General features: G+C 45.2%; 1 protein-coding gene across 7 annotated transcripts in view; it reads left to right on the top strand.

Moving 5' to 3' along the window:
- Nucleotides 1-5,559, top strand: part of CABIN1 (calcineurin binding protein 1) — a 107,666-nt gene extending 102,107 nt beyond the window's left edge. For 5 of the 7 annotated variants that reach the window (XM_040080578.1, XM_040080573.2, XM_040080574.2 and 2 more), the window contains 3 exons: nucleotides 1,506-1,670; nucleotides 3,408-3,634; nucleotides 4,132-5,559. In XM_040080578.1, coding sequence (XP_039936512.1) covers nucleotides 1,506-1,670; nucleotides 3,408-3,634; nucleotides 4,132-4,275 — 536 coding nt within the window. In that variant the 3' untranslated portion in view covers nucleotides 4,276-5,559. Of the gene's footprint in view, nucleotides 1-1,505; nucleotides 1,671-3,407; nucleotides 3,635-4,131 lie in introns of those variants that run through there. The other 2 variants (XM_040080575.1, XM_040080576.2) reach the window with 2 other exon arrangements.
- Nucleotides 5,560-22,944: the final 17,385 nt, after the last annotated feature.

Below are 22,944 nucleotides of genomic sequence, written 5' to 3'. Positions count from 1 at the left end.
GACTGTTCCATTTTGTGCTTGATAGTGAGTGGAACATCTCAGAACAGGAGCTGCTTGTGAGCTGTGCTGTAGTGGGTGACCTTTCCTTTTTGGGAGCTATTGGACTCTTTTCTACAAGCAATTTCATTTCTCCTAAGGCATAGATGAGCTTTCAGCTACAAGTCTAGGTGATGGGGTTTTTTTCTTTACCTGTGAAGATTAGTGGATGAAAGAACAGCCTGCTTTCCTGAGCTTTTTTTTTTTTTTTCATACAAGTTATTCAAGAACCATAGGAATGATAACTCTGTAAAAAAAGTTGCATCTTTCGAAGTGCGTAGATCAGACTGTTAAGCTGTGATGTTTTCTGAAGCAGTTTCTGCAAGGGGAACTCTTGTACAGGAGAATATTACCATGGTAAATTCTGAGATCTTCTCTATATTGGTGGAGATGGAGAAGTGTTTTCAACACTTGAGGGGGTGGGAGCAGTTTTCCAATGAGGAAAAGTTAAAATATGTATTCCTTTTTAAGACGTTGCATGGTCAAAAATCCCAAATTAATTTAGAGCATTGACATACAAAGAATTTTAGAGCAAGTGAGACTGTGAATATGCACTGCATGTGCTGGTCCATGATAGCTGCCTGTGCACACCTTAGCCTGTGGAAATAGGAGGTGTTGCAGATTAAACTAGGCAGCCCTTTGTTTTTGAGAGAACAGGAGCTTGTTTGTGCGTGCACAGCCTTGAAAAGGTTGCTGCCCTGCCCCAAAAGGGCCCTGACAGCTCTTGGTAGTTCGGTGTAAATGACTCCTGTTAGTCCAACAGTGTGTAAGAAAGCTGATTGAACTCTGCATTCATTTAAAAGCGGGTGCAGCTGGTAGGTAATAACAAGAGTGTGCACACACATGGATTCTGAGTTATGAACATCCCAGGGTCTAGAATAGCAGAAGGTGGGGATTTTAGGCTCATATATTTAAAGAGGCACAGCGGACATATCAGTGAGGAGTGGGCATTCAGTGTCACTTGATACTGAATGGATTTGGCCCTGTTCCTCGACGTTCCCAGTGACGAGTGTTCCTCAGCAGTGAGCTGTGCTCGGTGTGGCACAGCCCTGCGGCTGGAGATCAGAGAGGGACCCATCGATCACAGCTGGGCCTTCGTTCAGGGCCGTGGGTTTTGCTCTGCACGTGGCAGCTCTTCCTTCCAGCCCTCACAAAGGAAATGCTCAGCTCCCTGTGTTTTTGTAGAAGCGCAGAGATGACAAAATGTCAGACTCAAAATTTTTTTCCATCACTTTTTAAATGACATTTCCCTTTTTTTAAGAGTTTGAATTGATGGCGTTAACTATGAAAAAGTTGCTTTTGCCATCTTACCTCGCCAGTATTTAATTTCACTCAGTCATGTTACGGTTTAGAAATAAAGCGAGGGTTGGAAAGATTTTTCTACCTGTTGGTTAGACAGCAGAAGGATTGAGGCTTAGGAGAGAGATCAGGATGTCTCTTAATCTGTGAATTATATTTCATTACTAAAGAGGAAGAAGAGCTTGAAGTGCCTTTGGAGGGGCTTGGATTTCAGCAGCAGGAGTCACGGCTTTGTCAGCAGATGAAAATGGCTACTGTCGCGCCATCGCCAGAGCCTGTTTGCTGGCAAGTGGAGCCCGTGCCCAGCACAAATTCGGGACATGTTTGTACCCCAGGTAGGAGCTCGCTGTGCTTCAGAGGATTCTGGAATGGGGTGGTGAGCTGTGCAGCAGCCTGTAGGCACTGACTGGTTGGACACTTGGGACTGACGTGCCTCAGTTTCTCTGCCTGCTTTCCAGTCGAGTATTCCGGAGTTTAGATGCATTCCCGGCACTGCCTGAATTTCCTGGGCGAGAGCCCTGTCATCCCTTAGTGGTGATTCTGTCTGGTGCATGTGTGGCATGCTAAATACCGTGGCAGCAAAGCCAAATAAAAAACCTCCAGTACCAGCTTTCGTGCGATATCGTTTGTGCATCCTTTAAAGCAGAATTTTTCTTTTAATTGAAATCTTATGTGGGGCAGTATGATAACACTTTGGATTGCACTGTTGGGATATTTAGCAGAAGGAAATGGTTTTTCACAAAACTGACTCAGTCTGAGTAAACATAAAAACCAGCATTACAGCAGTTAATGTGTTCTATCCCTCCTCTGCCCTCTTCCCAAGAGAAGAAGTTGGTGTTTTAATTGAAAAAAATGTAAAACCTGGTATTTCAGGCAAGCATAATCTAGATATTCATGTTTGGAGTATCTTGGTTTTCCTTATTTGTGAGGCAGATTATCCTGTGTGTGATCACTGTCTGGGAGGATTGGCTGCCCATGGAGATGGGTCACTGACCTTGATGGAAAGCCATGCCTCATCTGTTGCAGCAGCTCCTACATTCCTGTGTGCTGTTGAAAACATACAATTCAATTTTACATCCCTTAGCAGCTTGTTCTGCTGCTGCCTGTTTCTCAGGACAGCATTAGGAATCTGTCGTTTTATTTTGCTGTGTGTAAGTGGCCATGTTGGTTCCCAGTATCTGCCAGAGATGGATTTGACAATCCTGAATCTGAAAAAATGTACATGAACACCTGTCATTATTACCAGCCTGAGAAAGGCTCTGGTGTTTCCATTTACACCGTTTCTAAAAATAATTCTGACTGGATGTGAAGCAGCATTATTAGTAAGAAATCTCCTTTAACAAATACTCAGCTTTTAGCATCAGAGCATTGTCATCTACTGGTTGTTGTTGTGAATACATAATTTCGTAATGTGGTAGTGCCTAGGGAAGGGCTGGATCCTTCTTGTGAGATGTGCTCAAGAAACACTCGGAGAAAGTTTGCACTGTAGAGACCCAGGCTGAGACCCTTGGGCAGGATGTGGAAATGATGCTAACGAGTGTGGGAGCCAGGGGCATGAGCACAGCACGGAGGGGGTTGTGGCAGGATTTGAGCAGAGGAATGGGGAGATTCTGACAAGTGTTCCCATCCATTTTCTCTGATTGTTGAGGAGTTGCTCTCTCAGTAACTGAAGAGACAACGCTGTGGTGGAGGGAATGAAGACTCATAAGCTGAAGAGCTTTGTTTGTTGCGTTACAGAACGGAGGGACTGAGGATGCAGAGATGATTGGTCTGACACAAGTAGGAAGATGGTGTTTGTGCTAGATGGAGATGGCCAGTGCTACACTACCACGTGCTTGGTGGTTGTTGTGCTTGGTCAGGTGGAGTTTCTGCCATGCAGTAAGATGTTTTATATTACTAGTGGTTTCCAGTTGTCATTATACAATCTTTTTTCTGGTTCTGGTTATTGCAAGGCGGGAAGAAAGGCCTTTTGAGCTAGCCTTAGATCTAACAACAAACTCTTCCCTCTTCTTTGACACCTGAAATCCTAGATAACTTCCTAACATATTTTTTCCTTGCTGTTTTCTGTTTAGCCTCCAGTTCCAAGCCTGAACTCAGCTCCAGTTCACAGACTTTGGGAAGTCAGCAGAACAAGACAGATGGCACCCGAGTAAAAACTCGCATTCTGCCCAACATGCCAAAGCTTTTCATACCTTCATCTGTCACCAAATTTCCACCTGAGATCACTGTCACTCCACCCACTCCCACCCTCCTTTCTCCAAAGGGCAGCATTTCAGAAGAGACCAAGCAAAAATTAAAGGTAATAAAAGGGAAAGAGTAATTTTTTAGATTACTGTTTTTATCTTAATTCTCCCCTCAATAAAATACTTGTGTGAAAGAAGCAACAGTTCATGTTCCCAGTTCATAACTGGAGGTAGATAAGTAGTGGAAAGAGGTGCTAGCTGTTAGCAGCAGGAGCCAGTTCTTAAAGGACTGGTGAAATACTGGCTGTGGGTGAAATGAGAGCTCTTCTAGTCCCTATCCCTTCTCTGAGGGATTTGGGAAAAACGGCAAAAATGGCTGAGTGACCTCGTGCAGCCATTGCAGTTCTTAGATTAGTGGAAGCTACCAGAACATTAACTGTGGGGAAGCCTCCTGGTAAATGTTGTGTTGTTTTACGTTAGGATGACGTCTTTTATCGACACGAGACAGTTATTGAATGTGAAGGAATAGCAACCAGTGGGCTTTTGTCCCTGTGATCATGGGTTTATCCTGACTATTTAGCAATATATTCTCTCTCTCTCTTTTTGGGATCAGTCTGCTATTTTGTCTGCTCAGTCTGCAGCGAATGTAAAGAAGGAGAGCCTTTGTCAGCCAGCTTTGGAAATCTTAGAGACCTCAAGCCAGGAGTCCTCACTGGAAAGTGATACTGATGAAGATGATGACTACATGGACATATGAATGAATTCTGGCCATCATCAACACCAACCACATAACCATTCTTCTTGTTGCCAGCATCTCTGGAAGTTGAAACATCTTCATTGGCATTACTCTCCATCTAATTGGCATCTTTGTGTCCTTCACTCCCATCACCTTTGTTATCACCACAACCACTCGTGTTGCCTTCAGACTCTTCGCCATTCTCCCCATCGTGGTGCTTGACGGGAAGAACGATCGATGGTTTGCCAGGGTTTGGTTGTTCTGGATCACGCTGTCACCAGGAACTTCACTAAACACAAGGATGTTTGGAGCTGCAATTCATATCTCTCTACTATTCCTGCTTCTCCAAACCACAGCCTTGGGAGTTGCTCCGGTAGCTCTTTTCTATAGCGTTTTCTTCCTTTTAGTTGTCTTGTATTTTCCCCCTCTAGCTAAATTTTTGTAGCAGTAATCCAGCAGCCTGATGTCTGTCTAACCATGCCATGATTAATCCAACAGCTCCTTTTAAGGTGAATGGAGTAGGGAAAAAATTGGTGAGCTGCTAGAGATTTTAATTGCATCGAGAAAATCTGTGGTTTTGTCGTAGGGCAGGGAGGGTGAGCTGAGAGTGTGTCAGCTCCTGCACACTGCTGGGTGCTTTGTTGGAATTTGACTCTTTCAAATAGAAAAAAAGAACCGGCTTTCCCAGGCAGACAGAGAGGGTGGTCTCCTGTTTGTGCTCATTTCACACCGATGTATGAGGTCCAGCAGAATTTATCTACCTGAATGTTGGCTTAAAGAACTGATCTTTCCAGAATTGTCTTACAGTCCTTTCTCTTCTAATGCCTTGGACAAGCATTTTGAATTGCGGGCTAGATGATATTTTTATGGTGGTATTGAAAAAAAAAAAAACAAAAAAACTTGAAAGATTTCAGTACCATTTCAGTAATGTCTGTTTTTTACGGAATGACACGAAAAGGTGTTTTTTATCTATCTGCAGAGGGACTGCTCACAGTTATTTATATGAGAAAATAATGGTAACAAAAATCCTTTTTTTTTTTTTTCTACTGAATGTTAACTTTGTAAAATAATGAATGCAAACCATGCAAAAAAAAAAAAAACGACGTCACACACTATATATACACCCGCGTGCGCCCACACACATATATATATGTGTATGTACATATATATATGTCTGTATATGAAAACAGAAAATGCATACAGCTTGCAATGTCGGATTTCTTTGTGTTTGGGGGGTTGGTTTTCTGTAAAATGCAGAGCTTTGTATAAATTTGGGGGTTTCTTTTCTAATAAAGTTGAAATGCACTGTTGTCTCTGTTTGTTTGAGAGGGCATGAGGTGCTGTGGTTCTGGAAAGAGAACTGCTCCTCTTTCCTTTTATTTTTTGGGTAACAAAAAAGGGGGCTGGGGGGACTTGATGGGAGCCCCTTTATTTTCTGAGGACTGCCAGAGCTCTTGGGGTGGGTTTGGTGTGTGTGACCCAGATCCCAGGGTTGCCAAAGTTGCCTGCAGCAGGTTCAATTCCCCACTGAGACGTGAATTCTTTTTCACCCATCTCGGTGTCTTTGAAAGCTGATGAGCAACAAAAGGGGGAAGACACCACATGGGGGACAGGATCACACAGAATATTTGGCTGGACAAATTTGCACGTGATCCATTATTACCGTGATTGATCTCATTGATAAGAATGATAAATGCACTGTGGATAAAAAAAAAAGCTGTGGCAAACTTCACGTTGCAAGGTTGTTCTCAAATTCTGGGGGGTTTGTTTTGAAGAAAATGTGGTTTACAAGCAGTGTTTGCTCTGATTTGCTGTAGGTTATTATAAATGCAGTGTATAGTATGCTGCGTAGTCCCAGGCAGGTAAAAGGCTGAGGAAGTTTCAGATAAACATGTTTAGGTTTTTTAGAAGAAAGCACAGAATGAAATAAATCAGCTGCTCAGGAGAAATTGAAAGGGGAAGGTGTAGTTCTGAACAGGGCTTTTTCACCCAAATGGAGTACACTACACAGACTGTTCGGCTAACGTGTGTTCTTAAATGTATTGCTAACTTAAAGATCATATTTAAATTTTTAGTTCCACACTTTAGCTTGGGTTTGATGTATAAAGTGTTTGATTTTCTAATTGAATGTGACACTGGCAATTGTTGGTTTTCCTTTATTATTCTTAAGGATTCCTTGGCATTAGGCTTTCTGGTTTTTTGTTTTTTTTTTTTTTTTTCTCCAGACTTCCTAAAATGCTGGTCTTGAGCTTCCTTTTTAATTCTAGTCCTGCTTTTTGAGAAGGATTTAAAATTTTGCTGGTTTAGGAAAGCTAGAACACTAAGTTTAACTGTTCCTGCCAGCAGCAAGAGCTGCATTTGCTGATCTGCTCTAAAATCATTTTAACCTTCAAACTACTCAAATGTGCAACTTGTTTGATGCTGTACTGAATTCTCTTACCTGCTTTTCCTTTTTTTTTTTTTTTTTTTTTTTTTTTAATCTATGATGTTATTATTCCCATTATGCTGTTGAGTAGCTCAAGGACTTTTTCTCAAGCTCAAAAACTTACTGAGGCTGAACTATTCAGGCCACCTCCCTGCAAGCCTGCCCTTCTGCTGTTGAGTAAATGCCAGGTTTGTCAGCTCTGAGCCTTCTTCCACAAGGGTGTTACTGCTGCACTGAAGGAGCCTTTCTTCTTCTCCATGTGTGAGATCTCCTCTCTGTAAGTACAGCTGATGTGGTTCTGCAGTGAAGGAGCCCTGGCAGCACTGAGAGAACCGTGTCTGTCTGAAGAACCGTCCCTAAAGGTGCTCAGAGCAAGAACTTCAAATCCTTACAAGCAGAGGTGTTCACTGAGTAAAGCCTCTGGTGGAGCTTGGCCCTCTCATCTTGTGGAATTTCCAAGAAAAAGCATTGCAGTGAGACTGCAGTTAGCGATGACTTGAAGGAGATTCTTTCATTTTGGTCTCATCCTGGTGGTAAGAGCTTGAAATTGAAGCCTAGGCAAGAACCAGCTTCCCAAGTTACAGAGCAAATGTAAACACTGCATCTGCCTTCAGGATTTACTGGGTAACCATTGCTGCTGGAGTCTGTGTTCCCAAGAGCTTTCTGATGTGCCAGACAAATAAATGGCAGCTACTGAAGGATGTTGCTCTGGGATGGTTTGGGTTTCCCTGTGAAGCCTTAGGGACAGGAATGTCTAAAGCAAACTTCAAGGTGAGGTCTGTGACCAAGTGAGGTGAGGCTTTCTCTCTCTCTCTCTCTCTCTCTCTCTCTCTCTCTCTCTTTTTTTGTCTTCCTTGACAGTAATTGATTAAAAACCAAATCCTTTTTGGCTACTGAAAAGCCAGACCGTTAAGACTTTCGGACAAATAGCAAAACCACTTTTGTTCCAAAGGAGATGGAAAAAGGAACTATTTTGAATTGGCTCTGGAGAGTAATTTGTGGAGAATTGATATCCTTTCTGTGCTGTTGCTGGGCACTGTCTTTGCATGCAGATGTCTTTCACTGTAGAGGTGAAAGTATTGTTAAGATAGATAGTGCTGGGGTTTGGCTCTTTGCAGTGTCATTCCCTGGCACAGGGATTCCATAATCCATGTGTAGTTAAGACCATTGAGAATTTCTTTCTCTCAGGCAAGGACTAGTGTTTTAGTAAGAATTAATTTTGTTGAGCACAGCTGTCATTAGTGGCTTCTGCCCACTGTCTGACAAATGCTGTAGCATTTTTTTCAAAAGCTAATAATGTTTCCTTCCACAACCAAAATAGCAGATCAAGGAAGATACCAAGTACCTCCTTAATTATATTATGTGCTAGGGTTTGTCAGTTGTTGTCTCTTCGTTGGTTTGTTTTTGGTTTTTTTTTCCTTTCCTTAATTGGAGTGAGATTTCTCATGAATAATGAAATTAATGTCTTTTGCAGCCAAAGTGAACACCATATGGTCAGGGAGAAAGGGACCAGGAAAAGATGAGGAAGGCACAGCAGCAGCTGAAGCTGATAGGAGACAAAATGGACTGAAGGAAACAGAGGGGCCAGGTGAGAACAGACCAAGTCTTACCATTGAGGGTGGGATCACAGCTCTGCAAAAAGCACAGTATGGAATTGGAAATTTCAGTCAGGTGAAGCATCTGTGGTGTAGCTTGTGTGAACAGTTACACACTGACCACAGCTCATTCCTGCTCCTGCAGGTGCTTTCATGTTTTAGGGGACTGTGGGGCAGGTGAATGACTTGAGATGCACATTAATAAAAGCATAGCAGACACAAATTTAGTGGCCTCTTAGTCATGGAAAGCTGGGATGAAGAGGCTTTGCTCTTGCATTTGAAGAGGATGGTAAGAGGTTCACTGTAGGCTGAGTGTTAATTGCCATCTCTCCCTTCCAGTTAATGACTGGGGAACCGCTGATGTTGTGATGTTGTTTATGGGGTTTGGAGTAACCACAGCTGTACCAGCCCAGGTGGTGCCTCTGTGGGCTCTCAGCTGTCCTTGCAGGGCGTGGTGGGATTGCAGAGAGGAACAGACCAGCATCAGGGTTTGTTGGTTTCTGCAGGATGTCCTACCTTCACTCACATGGCTCTTTGACATTAATAGCTACAGAATCCCAGGCAAATCTCAGCAGAGGTTAAAGGTGGATAGACACCTTTGTTCTGCTGCTGTTTGTTTAATGCATCTGTGACGATGACACCCATCAGCAAGCGCTTGTTTAGCCAGCTCCAGAGCCTCTGCTCCAGCCACAAAGCTGCCTTGGAGCTCGCTGGCCTGGGCACAGCTTTGTGCAGGTGGCTGCTGCCTCGGGTGCATGCCCTGCTCCCAGGGCAGCTACAGTGCCTGCTGCGGGAGCACTAGAGGGGGCCCTAGGACAGGGGAGGGGAACAGCCCCCACCCTAAACCAGTGTCCGAGAGCTGTCCTGGAACTGCTGAGACTGCAGTGCACCGCTGCTTTGACCCCACTGAGTTCCAAGGGCTTTCTGCCACTGTTCCATGTGTCCTTTGCATAATGTATGGTCTGACTGAAGGCAGAGGGAACGAGAACCCTCATAGGCTGGTCACAGGATTGTGTCCCTGGCCATGGCAACAAAAAACAAGAGCTTGCTTTGTCACCATTAATATTGACACTTGGCAGAAAAACAGATCCACTATATACTTGCTTTTCACACAAAATCTGTTTGCCCCATGACTGTTTTTCCCCTTTTTTTTTTCCCCTCTTAATTCCCCCATAGGAAGCCCCCTGGGAGTTTCCATTTTCGTAATGTGCAGTTTATTACACTGGCTGTCATGGGTATCTCCTGCCACTCAGTCTTGTGTGAAAGGCTCAATTAATGTGTTCAGCTTCGTCAGCGTGAACCCTGATTAGTTCAGCCCTGGTTCGTGGCAGTGGTGTGGGGCTTGTGCAGGCGTAACTGAGCCCAGGAGTCGGTGACAAACATGCAACTTGTGGCTCTGTGAAGGGCCTTGAGCAAGTTAAGTTCAAGTCAAATTCTGATCAGGGATGAAAATGTGTATGAGAATGATGGAAGAAAGACTGGAGCGTTCAAGCCTGGATAAAATCTTGTGTTATGTGGAGCAGCCCCGAGGTGAGATCAGGTCCTGCAGCCACCTGGCAGCTCAGGAGAGGGAGCAGGGACGTGGAGCTGAGGCCACGCACTGACTGCAGAATCACAAAAACCAAATCGCTCCTCCCAAGGGGAAAAGTAAAATCACACTTCTGCCTGTATGGAAGATTTATCTGCACAATTAAATGGTTGTGTCTGTAGCTGGTAGAGAAACGTTCCATTATATAATCCCAGGGGGAGGAGCACTCTGCAATGTCTAAGTGCTTTGTCTTACTGAAGGAAACTGCCTGTATAAAGTCAAGTCAACATATATGGTAAAAAGTCGTTTTTGCTTTCAGATTAGACATGGATATCCCCCTCTCCAGTTTTATTTCTCAGCCCATTTTTTTTCTCTCTCATCTCTTTCAGAGACCTTGCAAACAGCAGTGAATTCCAGTATAAATGGAATATAAACAAAGTTCATATATGGTATAAGCATATGAGAACCACATGGGAATGGTATTCATTGAATTTTGGTTGAGTGATATAATAACTACAAGTGAAAGGCCACGTAACAGGGCAGAGGTATTTTAGAAACAGTGCTTCCTGTGAGAATGCTGAATTATTACATATATCCACAGTTAGCCTAAGAACCTGCCTCTGTATTCACATTCCTTTCATTCTGCTTCTCTGAGGTGTCTGACAGATACAGAGGGCTGTTCCCGAGGAATAATATGCAACTGAGCTTTATTTGCAATATGCATTGCATGAGCTATGATCTAATACAGCACTGAACACATACTGTTCAGTAATAATTAGTAAAGGATGTTGTACGAGCAGAAAAGCTTCATACTCAGAAGTGTTCTTTGATTCCTTGTAATTTAAGTCACACCAGAGATTTCATTTCCTTAAATTATACCCTAATGTGTGTGAGGAGTCACATTTTTCTCTTCTAAATGCATGGATATATATAAAATGCAACTCCTTCAGTGAGATTGCAGTGATAATTTTCCCCGTAAGAGATGGCACTAGATGCTCAAAGAATTGCTCAACTTGTTAATGGAGCCAACATACCAAGAAACTCACCACGCTGTGTGGATGTCAGGAAGCAGTTTGAACATAGAGATTCGTCCCTCAGGAATGTCTCGGCTGTAAGTCAGATCTCCATTAGGTTAGAGTGGGATAGGGGAAAAAAAAAATAAAAGTGAGGCTTTAGAATTTCCTTGTGGAAGTTCTGAGCTTTCAACATCAATTTGCAGCGCTGTGCCCTCAAGTAAGCAGCACAAGTTCAAACAAATAACTTCTGTCATGGCTCTCCCAGTAGACACCCTGCTGGAAATGCTTCCTACACTTAATAAGTAAATGGGCTTTCCTGGGAGCAAAACAAAGAGCCTGACGTGTTTCCTCACAGCAAGCAGCAGTGGTACAAGGTGATTCCTCAGTTTGGCTTGCTTGGAATGTAAGAGCAGCTTGGGATGGCACATGGTAAAGTATTTGTGCAAAGAGAAACGGGAGCCTTGGTGTTGATGAGCTGCTCTGTGCTCCCACGGCTCTGCAGGCTGAGGAAGCCTTTGCATGGTGCCAGTGCAGTCAGAGGCAGCTGCTGGTGCCCAGGCAGCGCTGCCAGCTCCCCTTGAATGTGATGGGCAGACGTGGCTCCTCCTGCAGGAGCCAAACGAGCCAAGAGCATTCGCTGGTGCACGCCTGGATGCACCCTGGTGCTTTTTACTTTCTAAAGATGGATATTGCAGTGATCTGCACGGGGATTCTCCTACAAAGGCACATTGTACCAGGCCTGTCCTTTCCCTTGGAAGCAGAGTAGTATTTCTCAGTGTGAGAAAGGTGAGAAAGCAGTGCAGGATTGCTAGAAAGCCTGGGAGTTGCTGTAATCCCTCGATGCCTTGCACTGCTCCCCTTGGCACAGAGATGTCCCTGTGCAGCTGCCCGGCCTGGCTGAGCCCCTGGACGTGGCCTGGCAGCTGCTGAGAGCCACACAAGGCCCTTAACAACTGCTCATAATTCAGCTGCTGCTCTGCAGGTGTCCCCCTCCAAACCGGGGAGCTCACATTTAGCTAATTGAGAATTCAGTTAAAGTGTAAGAGAGCAAAGAGTCTGTGCTTAAATGTGCTGCTGCTGCATTTTATTTTTCAGTAAGGTGAACTTGCTGCAACGTCAGTGAGACTCAGGAATACCCAGAATGTGGTGATGGCCAGGCTGGGTGTGTGATCGTGGTTCAGTTACGGCTCAGGCACAGACACCTCAACACATGTGGAAAAGTGCCTGGAAGGAATATGAAAATATGGAAATGTCATTTCCAAGTGCAGAGTTGGGGAAGAGGGAGAGAGGAGGAGGACCATGTTTCTTTCTTAAAGATGTGCCTGATTCAACAAGGTACCAAAACATAAATAGCTCCTCTTGATTTCAGTGAAGACAGCACAGGGCAGCCTCGGGTTGTGTGTCACCCTAGGCCTGTGGTGTGTACAGTTTCCACAACTAAAATTTCCATGGAAAATAGCTGCTTTAAAATAAACAGACTTAACTTCCTTAATACGTGCAAACTCAAAAGTTCACAGTTAACCACTGAAAAATGCAAAAGGCCAAGGAAAGGTGGAAATATCTCTGTTGTTAAAAAAAAAAAAATCAGCCCTAATTACTTCTCCCTGAAATTACTGTGGCTATGGCATATCAAGGAACTCTGTAGAGCAGCTAGTGCAAGTTCTGCTTAGTGACACCTGTCTTCCTGTGGTCCCTGAGGCAGTGTTTGTTAGAAATATCATTTTCTTCAACAGCTTTTCTCCCCCATCGTCCCCCAGTGGCTGATATCGCTCCTGCAAGGAAATCCTGGTGCCTTTCAGAACAGCAGCAGCAGAACTGGTGAAAGGTTTGGAGTAAGATGGAATTGAAGCTGGCTCGTTCTTCCTGGGTTCTGTATCTGGGTTTTGTCAATATTCACTTTCTGCATCTATTTCATGATAACACCGTTGATTTATTGGTTAAATCATAAGTCAAAAGAACCCGGTTTTTTCCTCAGAGCTTTCCTACTAGTTGGAGAGATTTTCAGTTTATCTTCATTTTCTGTCTCCATCGAATAGAAACTACTTGTCCAAAACTGTCCCCCCCTCCCCTAAATGGCTGCTGAATTTGCAGCAAGGACATTTTTCTATGTCATAAATAGTTTATAATTTTATCTTCTAGCCAATTTAGAGAAAAACGATGGGGTTTTTCATCTTGAGTGATTGAATGTGAGTATCCACTAGGAACCACTCCCATAATTAAGTCAAATGAGAGCAACACAAAAGGTTACCTGGGTTTTTGTGATGGTGAATAACTCCAGATAACTGAGAGCTTCCCATGAGCAGAGTTCTGGAGAGGACCTCAAAGTGCCTGCTCCTGTGAGAGTAGAACTTGCTGAGTTTTTTTGGAGAATCCTTAGCTCTGAATGCTGAGAAATTGGCACAGTGCAGCGTAGCAAAACCAAGTCCCTGTTCAAATTAAGACTTAGTTGGATTTTTCAGTTTTTCCCGTTCCCTGGCTGAAATTTCCTGTGTCTTGTAACCATTTAACAATATGTTACTAACCATCCATTATGTCCTGCTTTATTCTCTTTTAGATGAAAGAGCCATGTAAAAAAAAGAATTCGCCAGCCCCTGTGACTGAATTTGAGCGATAATGTCAATGGAATTAACACATTGCCATTGTTGAACGGTCTCCTGTGGCTATATAAACATCAAGGTAACACATTTCCAAAGCAGAAGACATTACTGCTGTGATTCTGTTGTTTTGAGAATATTTCCTTGCTGCCAAAACACTGATGTAGATTTAGCGTTTTGCCTGCTGGAGAATGATGTTGGAGTGGGGAGGGTTGGTTCTGCTGCTTTGATTTTTGCTGAATTCTGGTTTATTTGCTGAAGAAAATCTCTTACACTGCTTGGCATAAGTACACTGAGGTTTATTTAAGATGACCTCTGATTGGTAAGAGCATTTAAATGACAGCTCTCTTAAGGGCTGAATTCCATTTCTGAAGGCAATCTTCAGGAAAAGCTAGGGCAGAACTGCTCTCAGGAAACCCAGGATCCTTTGGCTTGGGCAGAGTTTGCTCAAGAATAATTGTCTCCCACACAGTCTTCATCCATTAACATAATTTTTATCTCTGCAGACAGGAACAGACTGAGGATTGAATGCCCTTGGTATGCTGCTGCATAAGATGCAAGCTTCAGTTTTAACTTTGGGGATGGCAAACAAGTTGTAATGCCAGGCTTGTCAGAAAACCTTTTAATGGAGATAATCCCGCTGCAGATGTGTTGGCAGCATCTCACCTAGTGCAAGACAGAACTGACTAATGAGGGTGTGGCACAGAAGCACTTTGGAACTCCTTGGGTCACAAAATCAGTGAAGATGGCTGTGCTGCAGAAAGCAAAGCTGCTCAGGGGACATGCAGGTAACAGTGATGATTTCCTTTATTCTCAGTGTCCTGATCCTGGTGCAAATTGAACAAGACCTGTGTTTCTGCAGGAATATTTTCATTTGTCTTCAGGCAAGAAAAAATTCAGGCAGTAAGTGCTAATCCAGAACCTGACAAGTTCTGTTCCTAAATAATTGTTGTTATCTGAGTTTTACTTCTCTGCAAGGCTAAAGCCATCTTTAAACAATGAGTTGATGGGTTTGCTGCATTTCTCCTAATCAGAGACCATAACCCAGGTGTTGAAGGGTGGGAAGTCAGTCTCAAGGTTGATTTTCCTGGACAAAGATGGAGATATTCGTCTCCAGAATCCATGAGAAATACCCACTGCCTCAACCAGGGCTGTATTAGTTCTGGTGAAAAGGACTGCATTTTGCAGAGCTGAATATGGCACCTCTGTGGACATTAGGGCTGAAACAGAGGAGAGGGAGGTGTTCTCCACCCCAGCTTGTTGCTAGAACAGCCCTAGGTTGGACTCCTCAAAGGAAAGGATTTCTCAGCACAGGGAATGCTCTTGGTTATCAAGGGATAGAAAAGAAAGTTGTGATGGAAAAAGGGAGGAGCTCCCCGTGGCAGGAGTTTGTTAGTTTGGTGAACCATGAACACTGTGCAGGAGTTCAGTGAGCAGAGTGGGCATGGCTGTGTAACCCAAAGTTCTTTCCTCTCCCTTGAGGGCCGTTTGAAGCCCTGTGAAAGCCCAGAGAACAACTCATAAACATTGTATTTCAGAATTGCCAAGAAAATGCTTCTCTCCTCCCTGGATCAGTCGTTTGTCAGCTCTAACACAATGGCTGGTGGCTTTGGTGCATCTCCACTGTCACCCAAAGGCACTTGGTGGGAAATGTGACCCAGTGGCTCAGTGTCACCTGTCCCCTGGTTCTGCCCCAGGCCCTGGAGTGCTCTCCCAAGGTCAGTGGTGTTTCTGTTGCAGTCACTCCTCTCTTGGGAGTCCATAGCTGGTCTTTTGTGAGTTGTGATGTGCAGAAGCACAGGATATGTGTGGTGCTGTGACCCACAGTGTGTCAGTGAGCCCGGGTCCCATCCCACTGGGACGCAGCCTGTTCATGTGCCAGCAGAACATCCATCCTTCTGTGTGACCCCTGAGTTCATTCAGTGCTCATCTGAGGATCATAGGAGTAAGAGAAGAGCAGATCCATCAGAGCCTTCTTTACTGCTGTAGTGGTTTTGTAGCCAACAATTTTCAGTTGTCACAACAGATGCCAATATTCCAGCTAACTCTCTGATAGGTCCCTGTCTTTTCTAAAGCAATTCCCAGGTCCTGACCTGGAGAATGATTTTACATTCTTCTATAACTAAAAAACCCCAAACTGTACTAACCCATGACAACTGCTCACACAGCAGAAGGCAGGGTTGTTCTCTGCAGTGCCACTGGTGTGTGCAAAAAGCCATTCAAAGCCTAACACAGGAAGGACTTTGTTCCTCTGAGAACAGGCTGCCCTTGCACAGCCGCAGTGGTTTTTCCTGGATAGTCAAATTGCTTCTCTCTCATTTTCATCCCAGCTAATGAAGATAATGATATATCCCTTTGTGGGATATTAATTCCTCTGTCATCTGTATGTTTACACCCTGCAGACATGCTCATTTGTGAACAGGGCCATCAATCGTGGAAGCTTTCCTTAACCAACTCTTCCAATCTTTTCTGGTGCTCACCTCATCCAGTCTCCCTCCAGTTCCCCAGTAGCTTTGATAATGAGGTGATAAGAATTACATGTGGTTTTGCCAGTTTGTTTTACAACAGGCTCACAGAAAGAGGCCCTGCCACTTTCCTGCTCAACTATATGCTATATTTTCACATATGTATCCTCTGGTTATATTTGTGGTTATATTTTCAACAAGGAAATGAAATCACACGAAGTGCAGAAAACCCTAGAAATTACCTCTGGAATGGAACCTCCTTAATACTACCATATTTTTATTGGTGGATATGGCTGAACATCAATGTTCAAAAGAAAAGTTTAAGTGATTTTCTCTTAAGGGAAAATCTGGAATTGGGGTGAAGAATTCCAGAATTCAGCAATTCCTCCTTTGGACAGCTTCTTCGGAGTGTGGTGCAAAGGGAAGACAAGGAGTAGTTCCATCTTGGAGAGGAAATACAAGACACAAAAATGTCAGAAAGACATACTGGGGGACCATGTATGGACTTAGATTTCCAATTTTTGCTTCTGGTTTCTGAAAACCTAAACCAGCCCCCTCAGCTGCTGTTGTAAGCTGTCCACTCCTGTCCTGTAGAGCACGAGCTCTCCAATGCTGGCAGCTTCTCTCTGCACTGTCAGCACTAATTTGGAAATGAAGGCCCTGGGTGGTGAGGCCAAACCTTGAGCTCACCAAACCTGGCCCTGCAGGACTGGAGGGTGGCAAACACGAGCTCGTTACTGATAACCATCTCATCTGTGCTCACAGGAATGCTTTGCTCCCAAACATGACTTTGATTTCTTCCTGCACACTCCCCAGCACTTTTCTGAGCAGAATTTATAAATGTTCCTGTTGAATTTACATTGCATTGTTTGTATCTACCTTTGCTTGGCACGCACAGGTCAGGCTGTGCAGTGGCAGGCATTTAAAAACGGTTTTGCCTCAAAAATGCAAAGTTTGTGTGTTTTTCAGAGCAGCATCTATTAAGTGTACTGATGTTTGCAGGGTTAGAGAGGAGAGGAAATCTAAGTCATTTATGCCAAGTAGATAAAATCCAGTATTTTAGTATAATGCACTCATTGCACGTGTCTGTTGTCCTTCCGAGGGAATCTTGTCTACATAACTGTCCTGCCAGGACAAAGCCCTGTGTCATCCTTGGATCCTCAAGGAGTTGCATCCCATATATTTAAATCATTCAGGTGTCTGATGTTCTTAACCACTTAGAAGCATTTGTTCGATCTAGTAGGGCTAATTTTTCATTTATTTTTCTAAGCACATCTATCCGAAATGATGCTAGGCTTTTATATTCACAGCGGGGAACATCGTGAGGTTTAAATATCCCTTTAATCACTAAGGATGTAATAAAAACAAGAGGAGCTCTTTGAGCTGCAGAGTGTTACCCAGGGAAAAAAATCTACTCTGGAGCTTACAAATGTGAGCTGAAGAGACAAACTGGGCAATAAAATCCGCAACTACGGAGCAAACCCGCTAAAAGTCGGTCTGTGGCTGCCCACCAGGAGCTGAGAGTCGAGGGGGGAAAAGGCCATTCAGCACCTCTGGAGCCATAAGAGCCCGGCCATAAACACTTGACAATGTGCTGGCGAGGGGGAGGGAGCCGGGCTCTGATCTGCCCGCAGCCCCTGCCCAGCCCCTGCTGCTGCGAACGGCGAGCACCAGGGGTTGCACCGCGGGAAGGGTGAAGGGGAACCTGGAGAGAGGAGGGAGCGCCGGGAGAAGTGGCAGCTGTGTTTGGTTGTGCCAGTTCATGGGCACTCAGGGCAGCCTGGTCCCGGTGCTGACCGGAGGAATCCGTGAAATCTGACAGGTGCTTTTTTTCTGTTGTCAGTGCTGCTGAAGGGTTCTTAGCTGAGTGTTGTTGTTATGGACCCAAATATCGTTTTTCTGGGAGGTGATGAACAAGTTGGGTGAGAAAAAGTAGAGCTCAGAGTTTCTCCAAAGGGCTTTCTGCTTAAAATGCATATATATTTTCAGCTCTTTGTTACTGACTTCGGACATTGCTGCAGATGATGTATGTCCCATCGTATCAGTTTTCAAAAAGCACCTTGCAGGATGTGCTGCAGGAATCTGTCTTGGTGTTCATTTTATTTTTGGGAGATCCTGTAAAGCTCAGCTCAGACTCTGCAGGTCAGTTAAACATCCAGTGTGTTCAGTTCCCTTGCTGCTGGGAGATGGATGTATCCTATGGCTATATAATTTCTTACAATTCTTCTTCAAAGAAATTATAAACAATGCCATAAAAGGAAAATAAATAGGCAGTAATAAAATCTTATTAAAATGAAACGTGATTTATTGTAAGTGCTCTGAATCAAAATCTGCTGTGTATGGTTTAATTGTTCTCTTGTCATGATTTCTGGTAATGATAATTAACTTCCTCAGAAAGTTCTTTAGAGTCAATGGTGGTGTTGGAGGAACTGAGCTCTACACAGCTCTGTAGAGCTCACAGCAGTCTTTATTTTTAAATTTCAGACTCTTGAAATCTTACCAATTCTAATTTGCTCTGATAAGGAATTATAGATGTTTATTGATTTCCTGGTTTGATTAGAACCTTGCTGTGATGAGCAGTTTATGGGAAGGTCCTTATGACAGAAGAGACGTGTGTGCCAAGGGACGTAACTCGCACCCTAACTCGCAGGATTGAATTCTGGCCTTTTACCTGTTCTTTTTGTGGCTTCACAAATGCCTGAGCAGCAACCAGAGTAATCTTTTGTGGAAAGCAAGGTCCCGTGTCTCAGCAATCTCAGAAGTCCATGAAGTTTACATAAAACCTCCTGGGTCTGAGCTGCTGCTTTTTTTCTGGAAACATCATCTTTTTATCAGAGATTGCTGCAGTATTGCCTGCTGGGCTTCTGCTCAGCAGAACCCATTCTGCTCGGGGCTTTTGTCTGGTCTCAATTCATGGTTAAGGAAACTGCCGGCAGTTGGTAAGAGCTGCACGAAGCTTCTCTTCGCACGTGAGTGTACAGCTATAGAAGTTTTTACAGACGGATGTTAAGCCATGCTTAGCTCTTTGCTGCCTGTTTCAGAGAGCGGTGAGTTCAGGCCGAGTCCCGGCTGTGTGAGGAGGGGTGCAGGGCTGGCTGCAGCTCTGCTGCTCCTGGCCGGGCTCTCCTGCCCGCTGCAGCTCCTTTCAGCGGGTTCTTTTTGTGGATTTGAGCGGGACACAGCGCTCAGCTGCGTCTGGGAAACACAATGGGCTGACAGGAAAACGGTGCACCCAACATCAGGAGTCTGGAGGACTTGAAAGGGCTCCAGACAGACATATTTTGCATTTGACTCTGGACTGCGGGCTTTGAGGCCAGAGTCAGCTGCAGTGTTAAGTGGCCGCTAAGTATTTCCCCTCAGTGCCCTGGGAGCACCGGGCTGGAGGATGAGGGACGGACATCGGGGTGTCCTCTGCAGCTTTGCACCCCAATCCACAAACCTGCAACAAGAAAACTCCCGTGTTGAGCCTGTCATGTAGATTTTGTCTACCTGAGCCGCTTTCCCACGTTCCCTGGCAGAGGAGCTCCCTCACAGTGGGCTGTGGGCCGTCCCCAGGGCTCGCTGGGCCTCTGGGGCCCTGTGGTGAGTTAGCGAGGGCGTGTTACCAACAGGCCCTCTCCAAACAGCTGGCTTGGTTTGCCAAATGTCACCTTCGCCCTCTTGAGAGCACGGCGAGAATTTGGGGGTGATGCAATTTGGGGTTTTCAGCCCTACAGAGATCTGTACCCCACAGCTCCCCAGACCCCTTCTGCGGGGTCCCTTGCGTTGGTCCCAGGGGAGGAAGGTCTGCATGACACTTGCACTATACCTCAAGACACCAGATAGCTTTTCTCGGGGGGAAAAATAATCCATCCAAGCCGTAAAAAGGAGGGGAAAAGGTGCCATTTCCCTGCATCAGAAGAAAACACTGTGTTATGTGAGCTGCTGTAAGGAGCTGGGTGGGAGCTGTATCTTGTGCTGCAGCGTGATAGGAGATCTGTAGCGCTTGTTCAGAGGCTCTCAAAGCACTGCAGGCTTTTACCATTCCCGCAGCCACCCACGGAGCCTTGCTCAGAAAGCTGCCCGAGTTCAGGCTGTGCCTGTGCTGCCAGAGCTCAGCAGCTCTGTCCTGGCCAACCCTGCACTTGTATTTCCTATTTTCTGGGTGAGGTGTCAGGCACTAACAAGGACAAGGAGTCACATGCTGGCACAGCTGTAGGAGCAAGATTTTTATCAGGCTTTTTCTCTGGAAAAAGTCGGCTTTTCCCCATGGCCCTGTGTGCCAGTAATAAGTCAGGCTGCATTTGCTTCACGGTGAGCTGAGCCTGGATTTAAGGAGCCAGTTTGTGGATTCTGGAGAATCTGGGGCCACTTGGTGATTTTAATGAAATATGAAAGTAAGTAGGTATCAGTGCAGAGCTCTCTGGTTTATTTTGGGCCCTGTGGATGACATGCTGTCTTTTCACTTTCCTGTACTCATTCAGGGCAGATGGCAGAGGATCCTTCACGGAGTGGCCAAGATGCTCTGGGACTGCGGCCGCTGTGCGGGGTGGGAATCAGCTAAATGAGCCCCATTTGAATGGCAGGAAGGCTTTGCTCAAGTTTCAGAGGGGAGGATCTCTTAGATGCAGTTTGCACTGCTCCGTGTTGTCCTTCCCTGCTTGTGCAGATCCAGGCAGACAAGGCAGCCTCGCTTTAGCCCAGTTTGTTAAAGCTGATTTAACAACAATTCCTCACAGAGGGAAACCTGAGGGCTGGGTGCTGGCTACTGCACCCACGAGCAATGATCCAGGGCTGTTTCTTTTGAGAGGTGACTTTTACATTTCAGTCTCCCCGGCAGTAACTGTGTGCCCCCCACTGCAGCCCGCTCTCCGGGAGAGTGCTTCCCTGGGAGCTCTGCCTGGGCACAGGTGGCAGTGCCACCCCAGCCCCGTCAGCCAAAGCCTGGCACCTGATCTGTCCTCCAGCAGCGTGGGAGCCCCGGGCAGCCATGGCAAGACAATCACTGTGTGGGAGAGCTGGAGGCTTGTGCACAAACCAGCTCCCTGCAGGCTCCTGCTGAGCTCTAAGGGTTAAACCTTCGCTTAAGGTGGGAGAAATGCCAGAAAACATTTGCCTTCCTACAAAACCCAGAGGGGAATGCTTCTTTCTAATCAGCTTCTCAAAGAGATGCAAAGCAAAAGCTCTTGGCCTCTGCTTTTGTGATCACACATCTCCTCCCTCCTGCCCTACCTCATCCCTTGGCGTAGGGCAGAGCCTGCTGTTAGAGCTGGGCTCGGCAGGATTGATCCGTGCTGCGTGTCACTGACTTACACGTGTCACATCCACTCTCTCTCCCATCCCTCCCACACCCTCAGCCTCCAATTTGCCAGTGAATTGTTAGACACCAGCACATTCACCCCTGGCTTCCCATCAAACTGCCTCAGGGCTCTCCATGGACGGACAGATGAGGGTAATGTGCTAAATTCCCCCTTTGCTGGGGATGAAATTCCTGGGGATTGCTCCTATTAGCCACGCTTTCCAGCAATAGTAACAAATTCACTTTTTTTTTCACTTTGGAAACATTTCCAGTGCGACTAGAATGGCTGGGAGAAAGCCGGTCGTTAACTAGTCATGGGTAATTAATGGCTCCACCTTCCCCATCAATCAGCTGGGAGAAGCCAAAAGGATTTGAGTGCTTTTAGCAAATGTGCATTCCCCAGACATGCTGATACACAGTGTGCAAATGAAGTGGCAGCAGGAGACCATCTCATAGCCTTTGTGGAAGCAGCACTAAGTCATGATACACATCCCACGCTCCTGTCAGGTGAAGTCTGAAATTCCCAGAGCTGCTGCTGCTGTTGTGCGGTTTCTGACTGTGTGGGATGTTGATTCATCTCGCTGCTAGCTTGAATCTGACCCAATTTTTGTTCTATTTTTCCTTTTCAGATTCTGATGATGGTTGTCTTTTCCCGCTTTCTACAATTAAAATACTAGCATTAGAAAAGCAGGACGTGGAGTGGGGAGCAGATGCAATGCTGGCCTTCCTTCTGTAGCAGGGCAAAAAAGCATTTCTGCATCCTATTTTGTGTCTGGTAGTGGCTGTGCAGGCACGAGCAGAGATCTGACCTTGATACCGTTTCAGCTGACCTTTTCCCTTCTGATTTACTTCTCCGTGTTTTTATTAAATAATTTCCACTCGAGCTACAGGTTGAGATTTCGGCACCACATGGTATTCCTCTCCCCAGTGATGCTGAGACCCCACAGCTCTGGATGTCTCCAGGTTACCTGAGGGAGAACAGCCCGTAGTCATCTGTGTTACCCAGAGGTTTGAAAGGGATGCCAGCAAGGCTGGATGTGCTTCTTCAGAGGTCCCAGCAGCCACTGGACCATCTCCTGCTATAAAATCCTCCTCAGGACTTCCCAAATTCTCCAATCCCTTTTCTTTTAAACCTTCTTCCTTCCCACACTAAGCATTGGCTTTTCTCTCCCTGGCTAGCACTGGGATGCCTAAAATTCAATATAGCACTGCGAGAGAGTCAGTCCCTGCTCTGATTAATCTCCTTTGTCCCCTTTGCACCTCCTTGCATTGCCTGCTCCAAAAGGCAGTAAAAACAGAACTGAAGGAATGTTGTTTGGCTGTAGAAGCTCACTAAATAAATTCAAAATCTGCTTTGTATGTCAGACTGAAGATCAGATGTCCCAGTAACACCCCTGACAAAATAGAAGAAAACGTTTATTTTATTTGGAATAAATCTAGACAGTGAAAGAGATGCAGCAGCCTTATAGCGTGTTCTTTGTAATGAACGGAGCTCCTAAATTTGCTGTGCAGGACCCAGCAGTGGCCCGTTCAGAGTGATATCCTGCTTTTGACCTCCACTTTTTGTTTTGTTTTGGGGTTTTTTTGACCATCTTGGTCCTGTAAATGTTAGTACAGCCGCTCTGTGTGTGAATGCACAGAAGCCCCTTCCTCAGGAGGTGCAGTGGCTGCGTTGTGCCCTGGAGCTTCAGCCTTGATTGCTGTCTCTTAGCACTTGTAAGCACTTACAAGCACAAAAGCTAATGGTCACACTTGCAGAATAAACTAATTAAGGGAAAATGCTCCAGCC

This window comes from Hirundo rustica, chromosome 17 (genome assembly GCF_015227805.2).
Source record: "Hirundo rustica isolate bHirRus1 chromosome 17, bHirRus1.pri.v3, whole genome shotgun sequence".
In the NCBI taxonomy this organism is placed as follows: domain Eukaryota; kingdom Metazoa; phylum Chordata; class Aves; order Passeriformes; family Hirundinidae; genus Hirundo; species Hirundo rustica.
This window is presented reverse-complemented; position numbering and strand designations above follow the sequence as displayed.